Source organism: Oncorhynchus masou, chromosome 1 (assembly GCF_036934945.1).
Source record: "Oncorhynchus masou masou isolate Uvic2021 chromosome 1, UVic_Omas_1.1, whole genome shotgun sequence".
In the NCBI taxonomy this organism is placed as follows: domain Eukaryota; kingdom Metazoa; phylum Chordata; class Actinopteri; order Salmoniformes; family Salmonidae; genus Oncorhynchus; species Oncorhynchus masou.
The window spans coordinates 19,706,972-19,730,677 of NC_088212.1; the positions used below are offsets into that span (position 1 = coordinate 19,706,972).

At 42.2% G+C, this 23,706-nt stretch overlaps 1 protein-coding gene across 2 annotated transcripts; it reads left to right on the plus strand.

The window, feature by feature from the left end:
- The first annotated feature begins 8,625 nt into the window (after nucleotides 1-8,625).
- LOC135528021 (guanine nucleotide-binding protein G(q) subunit alpha-like) lies at nucleotides 8,626-23,706 on the plus strand. Of its 2 annotated transcripts, none has more exons than XM_064956815.1 (7): nucleotides 8,626-9,509; nucleotides 13,911-14,095; nucleotides 15,364-15,518; nucleotides 15,787-15,915; nucleotides 17,039-17,168; nucleotides 18,975-19,128; nucleotides 19,272-23,706. In XM_064956815.1, exons 1-7 carry the CDS (start codon nucleotides 9,374-9,376, stop codon nucleotides 19,460-19,462), a joined length of 1,080 nt encoding a protein of 359 aa, XP_064812887.1. In that variant the 5' UTR covers nucleotides 8,626-9,373; the 3' UTR covers nucleotides 19,463-23,706. The 2 variants fall into 2 exon arrangements, with proteins under 2 accessions (XP_064812887.1, XP_064812972.1); XM_064956900.1 differs by lacking the exon at nucleotides 19,272-23,706 and adding an exon at nucleotides 16,175-16,356 and having other exon boundaries at nucleotides 18,975-19,072.

Here is a 23,706-nt window from a genome sequence, read left to right on the forward strand (position 1 = left end):
CAAGATCTGTCAGGTTCGATGGAGAGCGTCAATGCACAACTATTTCCAGGTCCCTCCAGAGATGTTCGATCGGCCCAGCCCGGACTTGAAGGAGGACATTCAGACACTTGTCCTGAAACCACTCCTGTGTTGTCTTGGCTGTGTGCTTAGGGTCATTGTTCTGTTGGAAGGTGAACCTTGGTCCCAGTCTGAGGCCCTGAGCATTCTGGAGCAGGTTTTCATCAAGGATCTCTCTGTACTTTGCTCCGTTCATCTTTGCCTCGAGCCTGACTAGTCTCCCAGTCCCTGCTGCTGAAAAACATCCCCACAGCATGATACTGTCACCACTTTGATTCACCATAGGGATGGTGCCAGGTTTCCTCCAGACGTGACACTTGGCATGCAGGCCAAAGAGTTCAATCTTGGTTTCATCAGACCAGAGAATCTGGTTTCTCATGGTCTGAGTGTCCTCTAGGTGCCATTTGGCGGACTCCAAGCGGGCTGTCATGTGCCTTTTACTGGGGAGTGGCTTCCATCTGGCCACTCTACCATTAAAGCCTGATTGGTGGAGTGTCGTAGAGATGAGAGAACCTTCCAGAAGGACAACCATCTTCACAGAGGAACCCTGGAGTGCTGTCAGTGACCATCAGGATCTTGGGCACCTCCCTGATCAATCAATCAAATGTATTTATAAAGCCCTTCTTACATCAGCTGATGTCACAAAGTGCTGTACAGAAACCCAGCCTAAAACCCCAAACTGCAAGCAATACAGGTGTAGAAGCATGGTGGCTAGGAAAAACTCCCTAGACAGGCAAGAACCAAGGAAGAAACCTAGAGAGGAACCAGGCTATGAGGGGTGGCCAGTCCTCTTCTGGCAAAGGCCCTTCTCCCCCGATTGCTCAGTGGCCGGGCAGCCATCTCTAGGAAGAGTCTTGGTGATTCCAAACTTTTTCTATTTAAGAATGATGAATGCCACAGTATACTTGGGACCTTCAATGAGGCAGAAATGTTTTTCTACCGTTCCCCAGATCTGTGCCACGACACAATCCTGCCTCGGCGCTCTACAGACAATTCCTTCAACCTCATGGCTTAGTTTTTGCTCTGACATGCACTGACATGCACTGCCAACTGTGGGACCTAATATAGACAGGTGTGTGCTTTCCAAATCATGTCCAATCAATTGAATTTACAATAGGTAGACTCCAATCAAGTTGTAGAAACATCTCAAGGATGATCAATGGAAACAGGATGCACCTGAGCTCAATTTCGAGTCTTATAGCAAAGGGTCTGAATTCATGCAGTACCAGTCAAAAATTTGGACACACCTACTCATTCAAGGGTTTTTCTTTATTTTTACAATTTTCTACACTGTAGAAAAATAGTGAAGACATCAAAACTATGAAATAACTCATATGGAATCATGTAGTAACCAAAAACGTCTTCAACAAATATTTTAGATTCTTCAAAGTAGCCATCCTTTGCCTTGATGACACATTTGCACACTCTTTGCATTCTCTCAACCAGCTTCACCTGGAATGCTTTCCCAACAAGTGCTCCCACATATGCCGAGCACTTTCTGGCTGCTTTTCCTTCACTCTGCAGTCCAACTCACTCCAAACCATCTCAATTGGGTTGAGGTCGCGTGATTGTGGCCAGGTCATCTGATGCAGCATCCATCACTCTCCTTCTTGGTCAAATAGCCTTTACACAGCCTGAAGGTGTATTTTTGGGTCATTGTCCCATTGAAAAACAAATGATAGTCCCACTAAGCGCAAACCAGATGAAATGGCACATCGCTTCAGAATGCTGCGGTAGCCATGCTGGATAAATGTTCCTTGAATTTTAAATAAATCACAGGCATTGTCACAAGAAAAGCACCCCCACACCATCACACCTCCTCAATGCTTCACAGTGGGAACTACACATGTAGACATAATCTGTTTACATACTTTGCGTCTCACAAAGACACAGTGGTTGGAACCAAAAATGTTGACTTATCAGACCAAAGAACAGATTTCCACTGATCTAATGTACATTGCTCGTGTTTCTTGGCCCTAGTAGCAAGTCTTCTTATTATTGGTGTCCTTTAGTAGTGTTTTATTTTGCAGCAATCAGACCATGAAGGCCTGATTCAGGCCTGATTCATGCAGTCTCCTCTGAACAGTTGATGTTAAGATGTGTCTATTACTTGAACTCTGTGAAACATTTATTTGGGCTGCAATTTCTGAGGCTGGTAAACTCTAATGAACTTGTCCTCTGCAGCAGAGGTAACTCTGGGTCTTCCTTTGCTGTGGTGGTCCTCATGAGAGCCAGTTTCATCATAGCGCTTGATGGTTTTTGTTAAATGTAAATGTAAGAAACTTTCTAAGTTTTTTAAATGTTCCAGATTGACTGACCGTCATGTCTTAAAGTAATTATGGATTGTTATTTCTCTTTGCATATTTGAGCTGTTCTTGCCATAATATGACTTGGTATTTTACCAAATAGGGCTATCTTCTGTATACCACCCCTATGTTGTCACAGCATAACTGATGGCCTCAAACGCATTAAGAAGGAAAGAAATTCCACAAATGAACTTTTAACAAGGCACACCTATTAATTGAAATGCATTCCAGGTAACTACCTCATGAAGCTGGTTGAGAGAATGCCAAGAATGTGCAAAGCTGTCATCAAGGCAAAGGGTGGCTACTTTGAAGAATCTCAAATATAAAATATATTTTGAATTGTTGAATACTTTTTTGGTTCCATTTATTGGATATTTCAAACTTTTTTAACAAATCAAAAACTGCCCCCTTAAGTTAATACTTTGTAGCACCACCTTTTGCTGCGATTACAGCTGTAAGTCGCTTGGGGTATGTCTCTATCAGTTTTGCACATCGAGAGACTGAAATTTTTTCCCATTCCTCCTTGCAAAACAGCTCGAGCTCAGTGAGGTTGGATGGAGAGCATTGTTGAACAGCAGTTTTCAGTTCTTTCCACAGATTCTCGATTGGATTCAGGTCTGGACTTTGACTTGGCCATTTTAATACCTGGATATGTTTATTTTTGAACCATTCCATTGTAGATTTTGCTTTATGTTTTGGATCATTGTCTTGTTAGAAGACAAATCTCCGTCCCAGTCTCAGGTCTTTTGCAGACTCCATCAGGTTTTCTTCCAGAATGGTCCTGTATTTGGCTCCATCCATCTTCCCATCAATTTTAACCATCTTCCCTGTCCCTGCTGAAGAAAAGCAGGCCCAAACCATGATGCTGCCACCACCATGTTTGACAGTGGGGATGGTGTGTTCATTGTGATGAGCTGTGTTGCTTTTACGCCAAACATAACGTTTTGCATTGTTGCCAAAAAGTTCAATTTTGGTTTCATCTGACCAGAGCACCATCTTCCACATGTTTGGTGTGTCTCCCAGGTGGCTTGTGGCAAACTTTAAACGACACTTTTTATGGATATCTTTAAGAAATGGCTTTCTTCTTGCCACTTCCATAAAGGCCAGATTTGTGCAATATACGACTGATTGTTGTCCTATGGACAGAGTCTCCCACCTCAGCTGTAGATCTCTGCAGTTCATCCAGAGTGATCATGGGCCTCTTGGCTGCATCTCTGATCAGTCTTCTCCTTGTATGAGCTGAAAGTTTAGAGGGACAGCCAGGTCTTGGTAGATTTGCAGTGGTCTGATACTCCTTCCATTTCAATATTATCGCTTGCACAGTGCTCCTTGGGATGTTTAAAGCTTGGGAAATCTTTTTGTATTCAAATCCGGCTTTAAACTTCTTCACAACAGTATCTCGGACCTGCCTGGTGTGTTCCTTGTTCTTCATGATGCTCTCTGCGCTTTTAACGGACCTCTGAGACTATCACAGTGCAGGTGCATTTATACGGAGACTTGATTACACACAGGTGGATTGTATTTATCATCATTAGTCATTTAGGTCAACATTGGATCATTCAGAGATCCTCACTGAACTTCTGGAGAGAGTTTGCTGCACTGAAAGTAAAGGGGCTGAATAATTTTGCACGCCCAATTTTTCAGGCACTGTAAATAATGTGTTTCTGTGTTTTATTACCAATACATATGCAAAAATTTCAGAAAACCTGTTTTCGCTTTGTCATCATGGATTATTGTGTGTAGATTGATGAGGAAATAACGTTTTTTTTAGAATAAGGCTGTAAATTAACAAAACGTGGAAAAAGTCACGGTGTCTGAATTCTTTCCAAATGCTCTTTATATACAAAGTATGTGGACATCCCTTCAAGTTAGTGGATTCGGCTATTTCAGCCACACCCATTGCTGACAGGTGTATAATATCGAGCACACAGCCATGCAATCTCTATAGACAAACATTGACAGTAGAATGGCCTTATTGAAGAGCTCAGTTCAATGTGTCAACGTCATATGATGCCACCCTTCCAATAAGTCAGTACGTCAAAATTTCTGCCCTGCTAGAGCTACCCCGGTCAACTGTAACTGCTGTTATTGTGAAGTGGAAACGTCTAGCAGCAACAACGGCTCAGCCGCGAAGTGTTCAGCACGTTAAAGTCGTCTGTCCTCAGTTGCAACACTCTACCAAATTCCAAACTGCCTCTGGAAGCAACGTCAGCACAAGAACTGTTTGTTGGGAGCATCATAAAATGGGTTTCCATGGCAGAGCAGCTGCACACAAGCTGCTATTGGACTCTGTAGCAGTGGAAACAAGTTCTCTGGAAAGATGAATCACGCTTCAAATCAGCCTTCTTCACCACACTGTCTGTGTGGGTGGACCATTTCAGTTTGTCAGTGAAGTCCCCGATCGTCTCCTTTGTTTTGTTGACGTTGAGTGAGAGGTTATTTTCCTGGCACCACACTCCCAAAGCCCTCACCTCCTCCCTGTAGGCTGTCTCATCCTGGTTGGTAATCAAGTCTATTACTGTTGCGTCATCTGCAAACTTGATGATTGAGTTGGAGGCGTGCGTGGCCACACAGTCATGGGTGAACAGGGAATACAGGAGGGGGCTGAGCATGCACCCTTGTGGGGCCCCTGTGTTGAGGATCAGCAAAATGGAGGTGTTGTTTCCTACCTTCACCACCTGGGGGGCGGCCCGTCAGGAAGTCCAGGACCCAGTTGCACAGGGCGGGGTTCAGACTCAGAGCCTCAAGCTTAATGATGAGCTTGGAGGTTACTATGGTGTTGAATGCTGAGCTATCGTCAATGAACAGCATTCTTACATAGATATTCCTCTTGCCTAGATGGCGATTGCATCGTCTGTGGATCTATTGGGGCGGTAAGCAAATTTAAGTGGGTCTAGGGTGTCAGGTAAGGTAGTGGTGATATGATCCTTGACTAGTCTCTCAAAGCACTTCAACATGACAGACGTGAGTGCTACTTGGCGATAGTCATTTAGTTCAGTTACCTTTGCTTATTGGGTACAGGAGCAATGGTGGACATGTGGTGACAGCCGACTGGGATAGGGAGAGATTGAATATGTCCGTAAACACACCAGCCAGCTGGTCTGCGCATGCTCTGAGGACGAGGCTAGGGATGCCATCTGGCCCGGCAGCCTTGCGAGGGTTAACACACTTAAATGTCTTACTCACGTCGGCTACGGAGAAGGAGAGCCCACAGTCCTTGGTAGCGGGCCTCATCGGTGGCACTGTGTTATCCTCAAAGCGGGCGAAGAAGGTGTTTAGTTTAGTCTGCCACATACGTCTCGTTGAATTGCGACTCCACTTTGTCTCTATACTGACGTTTTGCCTGTTTGATTGCCTTACGGAGGGAACAACTACACTATTTGTATTATGACATATTCCCAGTCACCTCGCCTCGGTGAAATGCGATGGTTTGGGCAGTTTTGCACGAATGCTGCCATCTATCCACGGTTTCTGGTTATCATAGGTTATAACAGTCACAGTGGGTACAACATCTCCTATTCCTGATAAACTCAGTCACCGTATCAGTATATTTGTTAATGTTATTCTCAGAGGCTACATGGAACATATCCTAGCATGATCAAAACAACTTTGAAGCGTGGAATCCAATCCAAACCGGTGTTGAGTAGTCCTTAGCGCAGGTACTTCCTGTTTGAGTTTCTGCCTATAGGAAGGGAGGAGCAAAATGGAGTCGTGATCAGATTTACCAAAGGGAGGGCGGGGGAGGGCCTTGTAGGCATTCCGGATGTTGGAGAAGCAGTGGTCGAGTGTTTTAGCAGAGCGAGTACTGCAGTCAATATGGAGAAGGTGGAAAGTTTTAAGTTCCTCAGCATTCACATCACGGACAAACTGAAATGGTCCACCCACACAGACAGTGTGGTGAAGAAGGCGCAACAACGCCTCTTCAACCTCAGAAGGCTGAAGAAATTTGGCTTGGCACCTAAAACCTTCACAGACTTTCACAGATGCACAATTGAGAGCATCCTGTCGGGCTGCTAGTTGCTTGTCACACCACCCACAACTACAAGGCTCTCCAGAGGATGGTGCAGTCTGCACAACGTATCACCGGAGGCAAACTACCTGCCCTCCAGGACACCTACAACACCCGATGTCACAGGAAGGCCAAAAAGATCATCAAGGACAACAACCACCCGAGCCACTGCCTGTTCACCCCACTACCATACAAAAGGCGAGGTCAGTACAGGTGTATCAAAGCTGGGACCGAGAGACTGAAAAACAGTTCTATCTCAAGGCGAGCAGACTGTTAAACAGCCACCACTAACACAGAGGCTGCTGCCTACATACAGACTTGAAATCATTGGCCACTTTAATAAATGGATCATTAGTCACTTTAATAATGCCACTTTAATAATGTTTACATATTTGCATTACTCATCTCATATGTATATACTGTATTTTATTATATCTATTGCATCTTGCCTATGCCGCTCTGTCATTGCTCATCCATATATTTATATGTATAAATTCTTATTCCATTCCTTTACTTAGATTTGTGTGTATTAGGTAGTTGTTGTGGAATTGTTAGATTACATGTTAGATATTGCTGTACTGTCGGAACTAGAAGCACAAGCATTTCACTACACTCGCAATAACATCTGCTTACAATGTGTATTTAAAATTTGATTTGATTTCATATGTTGATAGAACTTTGGTAGCGTTTTCCTCAAATTTGCTTTGTTAAAATCCCCACCTACAATAAATGTGGCCTCGGGATATGTGGTTTCCAATTTGCATAAAGTCCAGTGAAGTTCTTTGAGGGCCGTTGTGGTATCTGCTTGATGGAGAATATACACGGCTGTGACTATAACCAAAGATAATTCTCTTGGGAGGTAATACGGTCAGCATGTGATTGTGAGGTATTCTAGGTTGGGTGAACAAAAGGACTTGAGTTCCTGTATGTTATCACAATCACACCATGAGTAGTAACCATGAAACATACACCCCAGCCCTTCTTCTTCCTGGGGAGATATTTATTCCTGTCTGAATTGAGAACCAAACTGGCTGTACTGACTCAAACAGTATATCCTGAGAGAGCCATGTTTCCGTGAAACAGAGTATGTTACAATCCCTGATGTCTCTCTGGAAGGAAATCCTCGCCCTCAGCTCGTCAACTTTATTATCCAGAGACTGACCTTTAGTGAGTAATATACTCGGAAGCAGTGGGTGGTGTGCGCACCTCCTGAGTCGGACTAGAAGTCCACTCCTTGTACCTCTTTTAAGCCGGCGATGTTTTTGTTTTGGGTCAGCCTCTGAAATCAGTTAAATTGCCCTGGGGGTACGAACAAAGGTTCCGAATCGGGAAACAAAACAATTCTGCCCTAATAATGTAAGAAATAACACATAAAAAAAACGAAATACTGCAAATTGCCTAGGGGCTAGAAACTCGGCTGCCCTCTCTATCGGTGCCATTTTGGCTAGGGGCTAGAAGCTCGGCTGCCCTCTCTATCGGCGCCATTTTGCCTTGGGGCTAGAAGCTTGGCTGAGAGACTAATCTATATTTGGAGGATGCCAGGAGAACGCTACCTGCCCGAATACATAGTGCCAAGTGTAAAGTTTGGTGGAGGAGGAATAATGGTTTGGGGCTGTTTTTCATTGTTCGGGCTAGGCCCCTTAGTTCCAGTGGAGGGAAATCTTAATGCTATAGCATACAATTACATTCTAGACGATGCTGTGTTTCCAACTTTGTGACAACAGTTTGCGAAAGGCCCTTTCCTGTTTCAGCATGACAATTACCCCCGTGCACAAAGCGAGGTCCATAAATTAATGGTTTGTCGAGATCTGTGTGGAAGAACTTGATTGACCTGCACAGAGCCCTGACCTCAACTCCATCGAACACCTTTGGGATGAATTGGAACGCCGACTGCGAGCCAGGCCTAATCGCCCAACATCAGTGTCCGACCTCACTAATGCTCTTGTGGCTGAATGGAAGCAAGTCCCCACAGCAATATTCTAACATCTAGTGGAAAGCCGTCCCAGAAGAGTGGAGGCTGATATAGCAGCAAAGGGGAGACAAACTCCATATTAATGCCCATGATATTGGAATGAGATGTTCGACGAGCAGGTGTCCACATACTTTTGGTCATGTAGTGTATGTATCATAAATGTAATAGCTTTTGGGTAATAAGAGCAGGTATCGGTTGGTGGGATACTTTGGAGTTACTTTTCTTCTGAGGACACTCCCTGCTCCCACTGTCCGACGTCACCGGCTAGGAGTGGATGTCTCTGTTATAAAAATACATGGAGAATTAAGGACAGGGGAAGGCTGAACGAAAAACGTATTTTTCCCCCAACTTTATTATAAGCAAACGTATAGCAGAATAATTTAAGTTTCCCTGTTTTTGAAAGCACACGGATGACGCGTTTTTCCGTTTTGGGAAGTAGGCTAATGTGAGATTGGTGCGTTTTTTCTTGTGTTTTTCTTTCGTCAGAGAGAAATAACAGTATTCCCGCCTTGCGGATTGGAGTGTAAATCCGCCATATTCGGCTTTACCACGTCCGGGAGTCGAGCAATTGGAAATAAAGCGAACACGTTTATTCATGTATTTTCTCATCTAATGGATTATGGGACTATTAAAATACGAAGACATGTTTAAAAAAAATATGTGAAGAGGATGACTGGGCAAGAATGAGAATGCTTATCACATAGAACATTACGTATGATTGTTTGAAACGGTGCTGATGATCATATTTAAAAGGAAAATCAGACTACCCAATTAGAATTTCTGACATTTAGTTAACTCCCCGAGCCACTGTTTGCTGCCTGACAGTCTGTCAGAAAGCGAAGCGAAACGGGGGGGCAAGAATTTCTCAAATAGCCTATACATTTTCCTCTCCTCCCAGGCAATGGCACTTTATAACGCGTCCATGTTTTTTTGCATCTGTAATGGCGTGATTTGATATCCGTTAATTGTTTTTATCGCAACTGGAATTTGCGTAGTGCATAAAGAAGGAGGAAAGGTGATTTTAAAAGAATGACCCTAGACGCCATAATGGCGTGTTGCCTAAGCGAGGAGGCGAAAGAATCCAGGCGGATCAACGACGAGATCGAAAGACAGCTCCGCCGGGATAAGAGGGATGCTCGCCGGGAATTGAAGCTGTTGCTTCTCGGTAAGCTAGTGGTGATGATGAGTGATGAAAATAAAGGCGAAAATTAATTTTGGGTGGTGCTCTGCGCAAGCTACTCCTGAAAACCAGACTAACTTTGTAGCCAGCCACACATGACAAATTGTAGCAGTTCTATCAATCTCAAGTGTTCCAAAGCAATTGTATTTGAATATTGCTACCATTTAGAATACAAAAAAAAAGTCGCACGAACCATCCAACTATTCATTTCATTACGTAATAACTAGGATGATAGACTTGTGGTGTCTGTCTGTTTACGGACGAGGCCAAAGTCTAGGCGTTTTATTGGTAGCAATTACAGGGTCGAGAAATCCTGCGCTAAACATGCGTTAACCTGCACTGTACACTACATATAACAAATGTAAACGTTCTTGACTGTTTCGAGTCGGAATGTTTGGCCTAACAATCTGTGCACGCGACTCTCCCACGTCTCTGAATAAGACAGACTTTTTTTAAAGGTACACTCGGAGATACAGCTTTCTGTTCAATGGTAATTTCAATTCCTGACATTTAACCTACCCATTGACTCATGAAGAATATCGTTTATTCGTGTTTACAAACATGAAGACCTTAAGCAAGAAATAGGCTAATAACTTCAAAATATGTTTAAAGCTATCATGTAGATGTCATGGATTGTCAGTCCTTGCATCTAGAGCTATGTCTATGAATTTGAGGGGTTACATTTCCCCAGCTCCATCCCTCAGCTTCTGTATAGGCCTATATCAGGAAAAGTGGCAGGGAAAACGTTTAGTTAATTTTTTAATCCTAGAATGTAAGTTTAATGGACCATCTTTTACTAAGTTACTATTCATTATTCAAGTCTGTCTGTTTTGATCCGTTTTGGATATAGGCCTGGCATACTGTATGATGAAAGTTACTTCTGTAAAAAGCTGCTGGGTTGTAAATGGACTTGGTTTGAAAGGGGCAGATGTCATTAAATCAACTCCTACCTGTCTGAACTGAAAGCCAGCTCTGGGTCAGTAAACTGCATTTTCCTCACACTTTCTGCACAGCAGCAGCCGCAACAATTCTTTGAAATGCAGTATTGGTAATTCACAGAAGAAACAGGTCATTGTGAGGGGTCATTACTAACACACTAACAGTGATCGTTCACTTTAGTTTTATGGGTGTATCGAAGAAGTCCAACAGTTGTTAAACGACTCTGTCCCCAAATGAGTTTGGGGAGTGCAATATACAGTGAACTTTAGCTTGGTCAACCGTAGTGATTCTTCAGTAAATTCTTTGTGGTCATTCAACAAGAGACTTTTTATGCACGTTTTCATTGGGAAATACTGCACCAAACATCTTAGTTAGATGAAAAATTGCATGACTAAGATCTCCTCTGCAAAATGATGACAGTTTAATGACCGATTCTTAAATTATCTTAGATTAATTCAGACTATTTTGAGGAACTGTATACTGGCTACAGCATCTCTAAATGGACAAACAATACTATTGCAATTTTTCCAGTTTTTCAAGCGAAGGTCTTTTAAGAGAGTATGCCAGCACGCACACTCGTTCGGTTCACCTAGACGACTTTGACTAACCGCCAGCCGAACTGAAGAATGCTGACGCCTTACCTAAAGTATCTTAATGGGACCACCCCTAAAGCAGTCTGTTTTTGAATTCAGGTGGGATCCTGGGTAACATGTATTCTATCACATACCATTGGACTGTCTGGTGCAAGTGTATAGGATACTTCAGATGCATAATATAAGAACTTCAATATTATAATAGAAAGCACTATAAATTAAATGTATTATGTTAGGCTACTTCATTATTATTTTATTTATCCTTGACCATCATTTGTGTTGTCTACAGCTACATGTCCTCATAGAAAGTAGATGCACAATTCACAGTAAAAAGAAATGCAAGCAGTCTGTCTATGATGTAATATTTCCAAAGTTGCGTTAGTTCCCTAAAAAATGACTTGTGTCAATGTTCTGATGTAATCCGTGTGAGAGAAGCTGGTAGAGTGATGGGGGAAGAGGCCAGGATACAGGCCAGCCTTATTCTGTGTTCGTAACCAAGTGGGAATTTACCACATACGACTAGGAAAAATCCACTTGAACGACCCTCCAACTGGTAATTACTAGTGGGAAACTCGTCGATCATCCCTGAGCTCCGATTTCTCCCACGTGCGGAACTCAAATGTCACCTACTAAGGAAATGACATCAAACAGCATTTTTGGCAGTTAAATGTAACAAAACAGTATTTATAAAAAGCAAACTATAAATGTTTTTTTTTTACTCTTTAAATTGCTTACAAGCTTGATAGCTGTACATTTAGGTTATGGTGTACGCATCTTGTACGCATCAAAGCACGTGAATGCATCCAACTGGTATTTACAACTTCACAACTGGTAAATCCCACCTCCCACTTGTTTACAAACGGAGCATTAGAACACAGTACTGGTCTCTATGGTTTAGGCCTGATTTACCTGCTGCTCTGTTTTGTGACAATCACATCAATGCTCTATAGACATTGGTGTAAAGTACTTAGGTAAAAATACTTTAAAGTACTACTTAAGTCGTTTTTTTGGGAGTATCTGTACTCTACTTTAAGTATTTATATTTTTGACAACTTTTACTCCACTACATTCCTAAAGAAAATAATATACTTATTATTCCATTAATTTTCCCTGACACTGAAAAGTACTCGCTAGTTGATTGCTTAGCAGGACAGGGAAATGGTCAAATTCACACACTTATCAAGAGAACATCCCTGGTCATCCCTACTGATGATCTGGTGGACTAAAAACGCATGCTTAGTTTGTTAATTTTGTTTGAGTATTGGAGTGTTCCCCTATTTATCTGTAAATGTAAACAAAAACAACAAGAAAATGGTTCCGTCTGGTTAGCTTAATATAATGAATTTGAAATGATTTATACTTTTACGTTTGATGCTTAAGTATATTTGAACATTTACTTTTGATACTTAAGTATATTTAAAACCAAATACTTTTACTCAAGTAGTATTTTACTGGGTGACTTTCACTTTTACTTGAGTCATTTTCTTTTAAGGTATCTTTACTTTTACTCAAGTATGACTACTGGGTACTTTTTCCACCACTGTATATAGACCAGTGGTTCCCAAACTGTGGGTCGGTACTCACTTGTGGACGGGACAACTGTGTCCCTAATGGCACTCTATTCACTTTACAGTGCACTTTTATTTTTTTGACATTGGTCAAAATAAGTGCACTATAACAGGAATAGGGAGACATTTGGGACATATCCTGAGTAATTCATCATCATGTTGTCCCTGTGTAGAACTAGTATAGGATATTAAACCAGTTGTGGTTTGATGGAGATAAGATACCTCATTATGTTGGCCCTGTGTATCAAATCAAATTCTTAGTCACATGCGCCAAATACAACATGTGTAGACCTTACAGTGAAATGCTTACTTACAAACCCCTAACCAACAATGTAGTTTAAAAAATACGAATAAGAAATAAAAGGAACAAGTAATTAAAGTACAGCAGTAAAATAACAATAGCGAGACTATATACCGGGGCTACCGGTACAGAGTCAATGTGCGGGGGCACCGGTTGGTCGAGGTAATATGTACATGTAAGGAGAGTTATTAAAGTGACTATGCATTGATAATAACAGAGAGTAGCAGTGGTGTAAAAGAGCAGGGGAGCAATGCAAATTGTCTGGGTAGCCATTTGATTAGATGTTCAGGAGTCTTATGGCTTGGGGGTAGAAGCTGTTTAGAAGTCTCTTGGACCTAGACTTGGCGCTCCGGTACCGCTTGCTGTGCGGTAGCAGTGAGAACAGTCTATGACTAGGATGGTAGAGGTACATTTAGGTTCTGTTGAGGACCCTTGTAAAGGATCTCTCCAGGATCCAGATCTAGAGCTCACATCACAATAGTTATTGTATCCATAGAGAGGTTGTTCTTGGTCACTGACCAGGCCAAGAAATCTAAGGAGCTGGCAGGAGCAGCCGGGAAAGGAGATTGAGAATCGGTGTGTCTCTAAATGTGAATAGGGCTGTAATAGGTGATTATGGATTGTTTGTCTTGACTCTGGGTCAGATGCTATCCTTGTCTGGATATAGTGCCTTGCACTTCTTCAATTACCCATTCCATTTCCAAGATGGCGTAGCAGTCAGACATCTTTGCCTTTGTCTTGTGTCCCGTGTGTTTATCTTTTATCTGTATATATATCTATTGTATTATTGACTGTATGTTTGTTTATTCCATGTGTAATTCTGTCTTGGTGTTTGTCGCACTGCTTTGCTTTATCTTGGCCAGGTTGCAGTTGTAAATGAGAACTTGTTCTCAACTAGCCTACCTGGTTAAATAAAGGTGAATTTAAAAAAAACATGTATTCCTTCCTTCCCCATCCTCAACTCACCCCTCTCCCCTTTTACCAGGTACTGGAGAGAGTGGGAAGAGCACCTTCATTAAACAGATGAGAATCATCCATGGCACCGGCTACTCAGAGGAGGACAAGCGAGGCTTCACCAAGCTGGTGTACCAGAACATCTTTACTGCCATGCAGTCCATGATCCGTGCCACAGAGACCCTAAGGATCCCTTACAAATATGAGCACAACAAGGTAAGGAGGGAAAGAGGGAATGGAAGTGTGTGTGTGACAGTGAGAATGAGAGAGATGTGTTACTGAGAGTAATCTCCTCCTTTATGCTATCTTTCATGGAACAGGCGTCCACAATCACATCCTGTCTGTTTTGGCACTTCCTGTGTCTTCCTGTCACGCTCATCCAACCCCCTTCCATGTCATCCAGCCAAGGGTTTGTGTGTCAGTGAGAGGAAAGTCATCTGGTGGACTAAACCTTATTCTGCCTATTCGTTTGACCAAATAGTGGTGCTATCCCCTTCCGGTTACAAAAAGTTGGGTCTGCAGAAAAGAAAGTTCTCAAGTCACATCTAGAACTGCAGGTAATTCCACATGAAACTGGCCAATAGAGGAACTGAGACCTATCTGTTATTGACTGGCCAGGTCTCATTTGAATCCCTAGGCCTGGTGTGACATCTGACCATGTAGTCTCATGTTGTTATTTGAGGATCGGATGGTTCCCTTATGTATGTTCAGTGGTTTCTGTTGTTCGTTAGTGTTCATATAGTCTTTGATTAAATCACAAGTGGCCTGTATTGTATATGAAGCCTGTGGTATTTTCCTGTTGTGCTGGCTTAACAATTGGATACTTTCAACAGGGGGCAGTAGCATGTCATTCCCAGGTTGTCACTAGGAAAAAACAATCACTTCCTTTTTGGGTTTTGGTAACAAGGTACAGTAGAAATAAGTTGCGAGGCCAGATAACTGCATTGTCGGAACTAGAAGCACAAGCATTTCGCTACACTCGCATTAACATCTGCTAACCATGTGTATGTGACAAATAAAATTTGATTTGAGATAAGGAAGTGAAGACAGTCATGTGACATAGGGGAATTAATTTTCCTTTGTCTAAGTAACATTAGAACGTGATACTTGTGGAGTTGGGCTATGTGGTAGTTTCGTATTAGGCCCTAAGAGTCATCTGTGGAACGGCATAGTGAAAGAAAAAGGCTGCGTTTTAGGTTATTTTTTTGCAGTCTGTGAATCTCAGAAGATTCCAATATGATATTATTGGACTTCCTGAGACGTTAATTAAACACCTCTCCTGGAGTCATGGGATCTGATCATCTGTCCACTACAATTGCAAAATAGACCACCGTCAAGATTGCCTGCCTCTGCCTGGGTTATGCTTTAGTCCCATTTCAGACACATAGAACCTTGAATTGATGCCATTTAATTGATATGTTTGTTTCTGTCGACCGAAAGTCTAACCTGGAGGTTAAACCTTAATCATTTTTTTCCTCTCTCAGGGCAACGCTAACGTGGTCCGAGAGGTAGATGTGGAGAAAGTCAGCACGTTGGCAAACCGCTACATAGACGCCATCAAGTGTTTATGGAACGATCCAGGCATCCAGGAAGCCTACGATAGGAGACGGGAGTACCAGCTGTCGGATTCTACCAAATAGTGAGTAAATGAGATCTCTAACTCTACTCATGAAGACCATTCCTGCGAGTTGCTAACTTCAATCCCAGACAGACAACTTCAATGGTCACGATGCTATAAATACTGTACTTTATCTATGGTCAAATAGTTAGTAAATACAAGATTTCATGGTCGACTGTTCCCTAGGCTGCCAACTTAAAATGTCCGACCATGTCTTTGGTCATTTTTTTCTATACTTTCATATATTATCATCACCTGTCAGTGGGCACAACTTTTTTTGTCTCCGTAGTTACATGAATGCGCTGGACCGGATCGCAGAGGCCTCTTACCTTCCCACCCAGCAGGATGTGCTGAGAGTTAGGGTCCCCACTACGGGCATCATTGAGTACCCCTTTGACCTCCAGAGTGTCATCTTCAGGTATGCCAACCATCAAGCTCACTGGGCTATTCTATTCTAACAAAGGAACAATGGAATAGAATGACACCCTAAGATGAAGGATTGTCTCAGTTCTCACACTAGCCACTGATTATATGTACTATTCCACTTCCATAATGATGTAGTGGGTAGAGTTATATCAAATGATGCTATATTCTTGGGGTATCTACCCTCAGTGGCCAGTTAATTAGGTACACCCATCTAGTACCAGGTTGGACCCTACCCTTTTCCTCCAGAACAGCCAGAGTTCTTCAGGGGATGGAAACGTTGCTCAATTGGTATCAAGGGACCTAATGTGTGCCAGGAAAACATTCCCTTCACCATTACACCAGGCAGGATGGGGCTATGGACTCCTGCAGCTTACACCAAATCCTGACTCTGCCATCAGCATGATGCAACAGGAACCGGGATTCGTCAGAACAGGTGATGTTTTTCCACTCCTCCATTGTCCAGTGTTGGTGATCACATGCCCACTGGAGCCGCTTCTTGGTTCTAGCTAATAGGAGTGGAAGTCGGTGTGGTCATCTGCTGCAATAGCCCATCCGTGACAAGGACTGGCCAGTTGGGCATTCCGAGATACAGTTCTTGACACCACTGTTGTAGTGTGCTGTTATTTTCACAATTCTCGCCATTCTCCTTCAACCTCTCATTAACGAGATATTTTCGACCACAGGACTGCCACTGACTGGAAGTTTTTTTCGCAGCATTCTCTGTAAACTCTAGACACTGTTGTGCATGAAAAGCCCAGAAGGCAGAGCGTTTCTGAGATACTGGAACCAGCGTGCCTAGCACTGACGAACATACCACGCTCAGGTCACTCGTTTTGCCCATTCTAATGTTCAATTGAACAGTTAGTGAATGCCTCGATGCCAGTCGGTCTGCTTTTATATAGCATCCCAAGACCACATGAGCACTGTCTCTAGGAGTGAACCATTTTGGCAATGGGGTGGTGTACCTAATAAACAGTGTGTAGTACCAGCTTGGAAGTTCACTAAAACAATGATCATGTAGTGAACACGAATAGGACCTACAGTATATTTCCATGCCAACTCGAGTGGTACTCAAGTCATCTGCACCTAACGTTGCTCCTCTGTTCCTATGACAGGATGGTGGACGTGGGGGGTCAGAGGTCAGAGAGGAGGAAGTGGATACACTGCTTTGAGAATGTCACATCCATCATGTTTCTGGTGGCACTAAGCGAGTATGACCAGGTGCTCGTAGAATCTGATAACGAGGTGAGCGTTGTTATTAACAACTGTACTGTATGTCTATTTAACACACACACACACACACACACACACACACAACAGGGCCAGCGTTATGGGTGGGCCTTAGGGGGTCTGCCCTACCGTACTTCCTTGCTTGTCCAAATAAAATATTTAAATATAATTTTTTACTGAGACGAGCGATGACAAAGACTCAATCTCAGATAAAGCGGCGCCCCTCTGTCTCAGTATTTGTAGCTCATGTATCTGATGCTGTCTGGCTAAAAAGGGTTATGGCATGTCATACTCTTTTTGGCCATAAAGCATCAGGTACATGGGATATTTTATTTAACCTTTATTTAACTAGGCAAGTCAGTTAAGAACAAATTCTTATTTACAGTGATGGCCTACCGGGGAACAGTGGGTTAACTGCCTTGTTCAGGGGCAGAACAACAGATTTTTACCTTGTCAGCTCGGGGATTCGATCTAGCAACCGTTCAGTTACTGGCCCAACGCTCTAACCACTAGGCTACCTGCAGCCCTAGATATATATAGTAAGACAGAGAGGCGCTGTATCGCTCGCTCAGATGCTTTCCAGTGAGTTTCAGCTACTTGCGAATTAAAGGAATGTTGGCGGGTGCACAGGATGCTGTTCAGATGCTGGAATGATTTTGGACGAACGTGCGAAAGTAACCTACTTTTGAAGGGATTTGTTTGACAATCAGATGAAAAAATTGACTGGTTGTGTTAATGCCACATTAAAAAGGTAATACATTTTTACAGTCAATTGACATGTCTTTTACTATTAAACCCATTTAAAAAAAACACAGGCGGTTCCGTGAAGAAAAAAATAAAATAAAAAACCTTACCCACCTATGGAAATCAAATGCCCGTCCAAATGATTCGTTCTGGCGCTGGCCCTGACACACACACAAAGTTAACAGCAGAACTTTGCATAAAGTTACATAATTTGACAATAGGACTCCCAATAATATCCAAAAAAGCAAGTTAAATACAGGTCTCTGAAACGTTGTACAATTCTGTCACTCAAATTACATTATTACAATGGACAACATAATGTGAATATCTGTGGCTATGGTCTTCTCTCTCAACTATGGTGTACAATAGACATGTGTATTACAGGCACACCTCTGCGCTTTTGAAGGTGAAAGGCTTTTCCTTTATTTAAAATAATGAAGATAAGAGTTATTTTTCCAGCTAGACTTCCCTTCCACTTGGAAAGCAGTTGTAAATGACTCCTGCAGCTGTTTTGAATACAGCCTCGGGGCGACAGAACTTCCTCAAAGGCACACCATCTGTTTGTTCCCAGCAGTTTCCAGCATGCTCTTGGTTTTTTTCACTGTCTGTGTCCTTGGGGGAAATAACTGAGACCATTAAAACATCATGGTGACGATACAATAGAAACAGCATAAGACCAGTTGGTTGGATGTAAAGCTGTGAAATTTGATTGTTTTGTCACCTGTACTTCAGACCTCCATGCAAATCTGAGAATTATGAGACCTGAAAGATTGCTTGTGGAGCACCGCACACAAATGAGCAGAGATTTGTGACAATACTCTTGTCTAAATGGATATGGCATCATAAAATGGACTTTGTGGATCACTTTAGGTGCGGTGTGTATCTGGCAGTGAATGTAAAGGTTAAAAGAAAGTACATAGCAGCCCAGTGGTGAAATGAAAAGGCATCTGGAGGCCATCTCTCTCTCTCTCTCTGATTTAAAGCCTGTACTTAACGGGATAGTGTAGCTGAACTATCCCTTTTTAATGAAAGCAGCTGGACTTAAACTGTGTTCTTCTACTCTCGTTTCTCTCTCAGAACCGAATGGAGGAGAGTAAAGCCTTGTTCAGGACCATCATCACATATCCCTGGTTCCAGAACTCTTCCGTCATACTCTTCCTCAACAAGAAGGACCTCTTGGAGGAGAAGATCATGTATTCCCACCTGGTCGACTACTTCCCAGAGTTTGACGGTGAGTGGCCTCTGGGGAAAAATATAGTTCCTTTTTACTTAAAGCACATGGGTATAATGGTTTATAACTTGTTAAAAGCATTCATGAGCCTTTTTATAATGTGTAATAACAAGGCTTCTAATATGTTTATATCTCTAACATAGGTCCCCAGAGAGATGCCCAGGCTGGCCGCGAGTTCATCCTGAAGATGTTTGTGGACCTGAACCCAGACAGCGACAAGATCATCTACTCCCACTTTACCTGCGCCACAGACACGGAGAACATCCGCTTTGTGTTCGCCGCTGTCAAAGACACCATCCTGCAGCTCAACCTGAAGGAGTACAACCTGGTGTGAAACCATAGAGTTTGAATATTAGAAGGGACTTCAGCATGAGCACAGCAAGGCTGGGGCCCGGAGACCTTTCTCCAACTTATTCTATGTCAAATCTGTGAAGAAAAAAAGAATGGTTGCATAATATTAATTTATTGCCATTGTTGACCCTTTTTTCTATTTAAAAGAACATGATTGAATGATTTAGGGGGTTTGAAGGTCACTGTTGGATGTGTAAAGCACAGTTCCTCCAATTATTCTAATTGTTTTTAGCTTTATTTTTTAAGACACTCAATGTGACTGCTGGGTTCTGTCCAATGCCTCTGAACTTGATTCCAAGGTGCTCCCGCCATTTAGTTTTTGATTCGATCCACTCTCCTGCTTGTCAACTAAGACCTCCTGAGTTCTAATTCATGAATGAACACATTTTTCTTCCCCTGACAGGGTGAAAAGTGTTGACACTGATTTCTTAAAATTGTTTTGATTATTGCATCCACTTTGTACATGTCAAACGGTACTAATCAGCCACACAGTAGGGCAGGAGGTCAGTCATTTAACTGGGCTGTATAGTGAGGGGGCATCATGATGCTCATCACCCATCGCTGTCCCTAGGGTCAGGAGTCAGTTATTTTGGAATCAAGTTGTGCTGTACCAGGCTTTTTAAGGTCCTATTTATTGCCGATGCCAAAAGGATGTAGCGTTAACTTGAGGCTCCCTTTCACGCTGTTAACGAGAGAGTGTTGGAGGCAAGACAGGACACAGCCTTTTGAAGGATCCAAGAGTTTACCGTGCGCACGTGTGACCTTTTTAAAGTGTTTCACCATATTTTTGGTTAGACTTTTCTCCCCCATCTTGTATTAATTGTTGAATGCCAAAAACCACTTGCTTGAGTCAATAAGCCAAGCCTGACAAAACACTCATTCACTGGAGTCCATAGGGTCGTTGTTGTTAATGCCAATCGTAGTGGCCATTTTGAGGATATGATAATACTATTGACAGTAGAAGCTGAACTCCGCTAGTGACCGGTTGTGAGTATGTGGACGGTTGTAACCATAAGCCCCTTTTTTATTAAAGGCTTGAGTTTGGAAATCCTTAAAGTATGAAATGGTTATTTTATTTTGCCCTGACAGAGGCAGGGACTGGCGGATGGAGGACCTTGCTCTACTGATGGGTGACAGTCAGATGTGAGAATCTGCCTTTGAAAGAGGTTATTCTCTTGAAGAGGGGCTGCTAGTCTTCTCTCACTGCCTGGACTGAGATGGGCCACCGCTATGGCAGCCAGTCATAGCTCCGAGGTCTCATGTAGACTGAGCAACCACAATGCAGCTGTGTCCTTTTGTTGTACGATCACAGCACGGCTGTCCGGCTGTTTTAGTTTGTTAGCAGTGGAGATGATTAGTTGTTTCCCACGTTAAAGGGGGCGGAGCATTGATTTGTACCTAAGTAATCCCTCACTTCTCAGTGGCTCTGACCCCCAGTTATTTCTCTGAGAATATCTTTTTGTAACAATGCCCTAAGCCTGTAATTGACATTGAGGCATAGTGCAATTATGAATGCTATAATCATTGCACATCTCTCTTATTTATATATACAGTTGAAGTTGGAAGTTTACATACACTTAGATTGGAGTCAATAAAACTCATTTTTCAACCACTCCACAAACTTCTTGTTAACGAACTATGGTTTTGGCAAGTCGGTTAGGACATCTACTTTGTGCATGACACATTTCTCCAACAGTTGCTTAGACATATTATTTCACTTATAATTCACTTTATCACAATTCCAGTGGGTCAGAAGTTTACATACACTAAGCTGACTGTGCCTTTAAACAACTTGGAAAATTCCAGAAAATGATGTCATGGCTTTAGAAGCTTCTGATAGGCTAATTGACCTCATTTGAGTCAATTGGAGGTATACCTGTGGCTGTATTTCAAGGCCTACCTTAACTCTGTGCCTTTTTGCTTGACATCATGGGAAAATCAAAGGAAATCAGCCAAGACTTCAGAAAAACAATTGTAGACCTCCACAAGTCTGGTTCATCTGTGGGAGCAATTTCTAAACGCCTGAAGGTACCACGTTCATCTGTACAAACAATAGTACACAAGTATAAACACCATGGGACCACGCATCTATCATACCTCTCAGAAAGGACACGCGTTCTGTCTCCTAGAGATTAACATACTTTGGTGGGAAAAGTGCAAATCAATCCCAGAACAACAGCAAAGGACCTTGTGAAGATGCTGGAGGAAACAGGTACAAAAGTATCTATATCCACAGTAAAACAAGTCCTATATCGACATAACCTGAAAGGTCGCTCTGCAAGGAAGAAACCACTGCTCCTGAACTGCCTTAAAAAAGCCAGATTGCTGTTTGCAACTGCACATGGGGACCAAGATTGTACTTTTTGGAGAAATGTCCTCTTGTCTGATGAAACAAAAATAGAAGTGTTTGGCCATAATGACCATCGTTATATTTGGAGGAAAATGGGGGAGGCTTGCAAGCAGAAGAACACCATCCAAACCATGAAGAACAGGGGTGGCAGCATCATGTTGTGGGGGTGCTTTGCTGCAGGAGGTACTGGTGCACTTCACAAAATAGATGACATCATGAGGGAAGAAAATTATGTGGATATATTGAAGCAACATTTCAAGACATCAGTCGGGAAGTTAAAGCTTGGTTGCAAATGGGTCTTCCAAATGGACAATGACCCCAAGCATACTTCCAAAGTGGCAAAATGGCTTAAGGCAAACAAAGTCAGGGTATTGGAGTGGCCATCAGAAATCCCTGACCTCAACCCTATAGAACATTTCCGGGCAGAAAAGAAAATGCGTGTGCGAGCGAGGAGGCCTACAAACCTGACTCAGTTACACCAGCTCTGTCAGGAGGAATGGGCCAAAATTCACTAATTTTGTTGTTGGAAGCTTGTGGAAGGCTACCCAAAATGTTTTACCCAAGTTAAACAATTTAAAAGCAATGCTACCAAATACTAATGGAGTGTATGTAAACTTCTGACCAACTGAGAATGTGATGAAATAAATCATTCTCTATTATTCTGACATTTCACATTCTTAAAATAAAGTGGTGATCCTAACTGACCTAAGACAGAGAATTTTTACTATGATTAAATGTCAGGAATTGTGAAAAACTGATTTTAAATGTATTTGGCTAAGGTATATGTAAACTTCCTACTTCAACTGTATCGCAGCATCCATGTTGGCTTTGTAATCATTACTTTTTTGCCAGATTGAATGTGCAATATTGAAAATATGTATGTCTAATATATGGCTAATTAATTTGTGAAAAAACATGTTTTTAAGAGGAGAATGTATGTTTTAGATCTGCATAATGAGCAATCAATATGATCTAACGGAATGGTTTGCCAGAAGCTGCAATAGCTTTTGTTCATTCACTTTTGTATGAAAGACTGCAGACTCCAATTACAGGGCTAATTCCATTGGTTTAGACCAAAATACTGGCTTCAGGAAATGAGCACTTGTCCTAAGTATTACGAGATGAGTGTTTTGAAAACACTTAATTTCTTCCTTTCCTCATTGGAGTAGTCACTGATCTAGCATGATTGGATATGTTAAAGCAAGAATCCCACTGGTCACAGATGTGAGTTCAATGCCTAGTTTAGATTTTTCATTTGTTTGAGTTGTCAACTAATGTGAATTCAATGTGAAATCAACAAAAAACACAATGTCATTGGATTTAGGTTAGAAGTTATGTGAAACAAAACATTCTCTTACAATGATTTTTTTTCCCCCGAAACCAATCAGTTTTCCAAGTAGATATTCCAAGTTTGAGTTGAAATGACTAAAACAACATTGATTTAATCAGTTTTTGTCCACTGGGATCCCACTGCCAGATTAGTGATTTCTCCAAGGAAGGGAGGCAGGAAGGATGTATGAAAGTATTCAAACAGGGCTTTGGTTTCCCGTAGTCCTCCCCACACTGGGACTACTGTGTTCCGTTGGGGCTTATTGTTCAGGGGCCATTTATCGTAATGCTGCACCCCCTGAAGTTTCTTATGTTCATGTTTAAGACTGAGCTGTGACCAAGCAACGGTTCCAATGCCCAGTAAGAATAAGCTGTTAGCCTCTCAAAAATACCTTCCAGTGTCTTTTTGCTGTCGAGGGTCCACGAAAACAACCCTAGATTAGAACCATTCCGAGTTCCAACATGCTTGAACCTATCCTGGATTGTGTTCATTAGGCATGCAACAGCAAATGTTTTTGAAAAATAAAGAGTTTGTTATTGGACAAGGC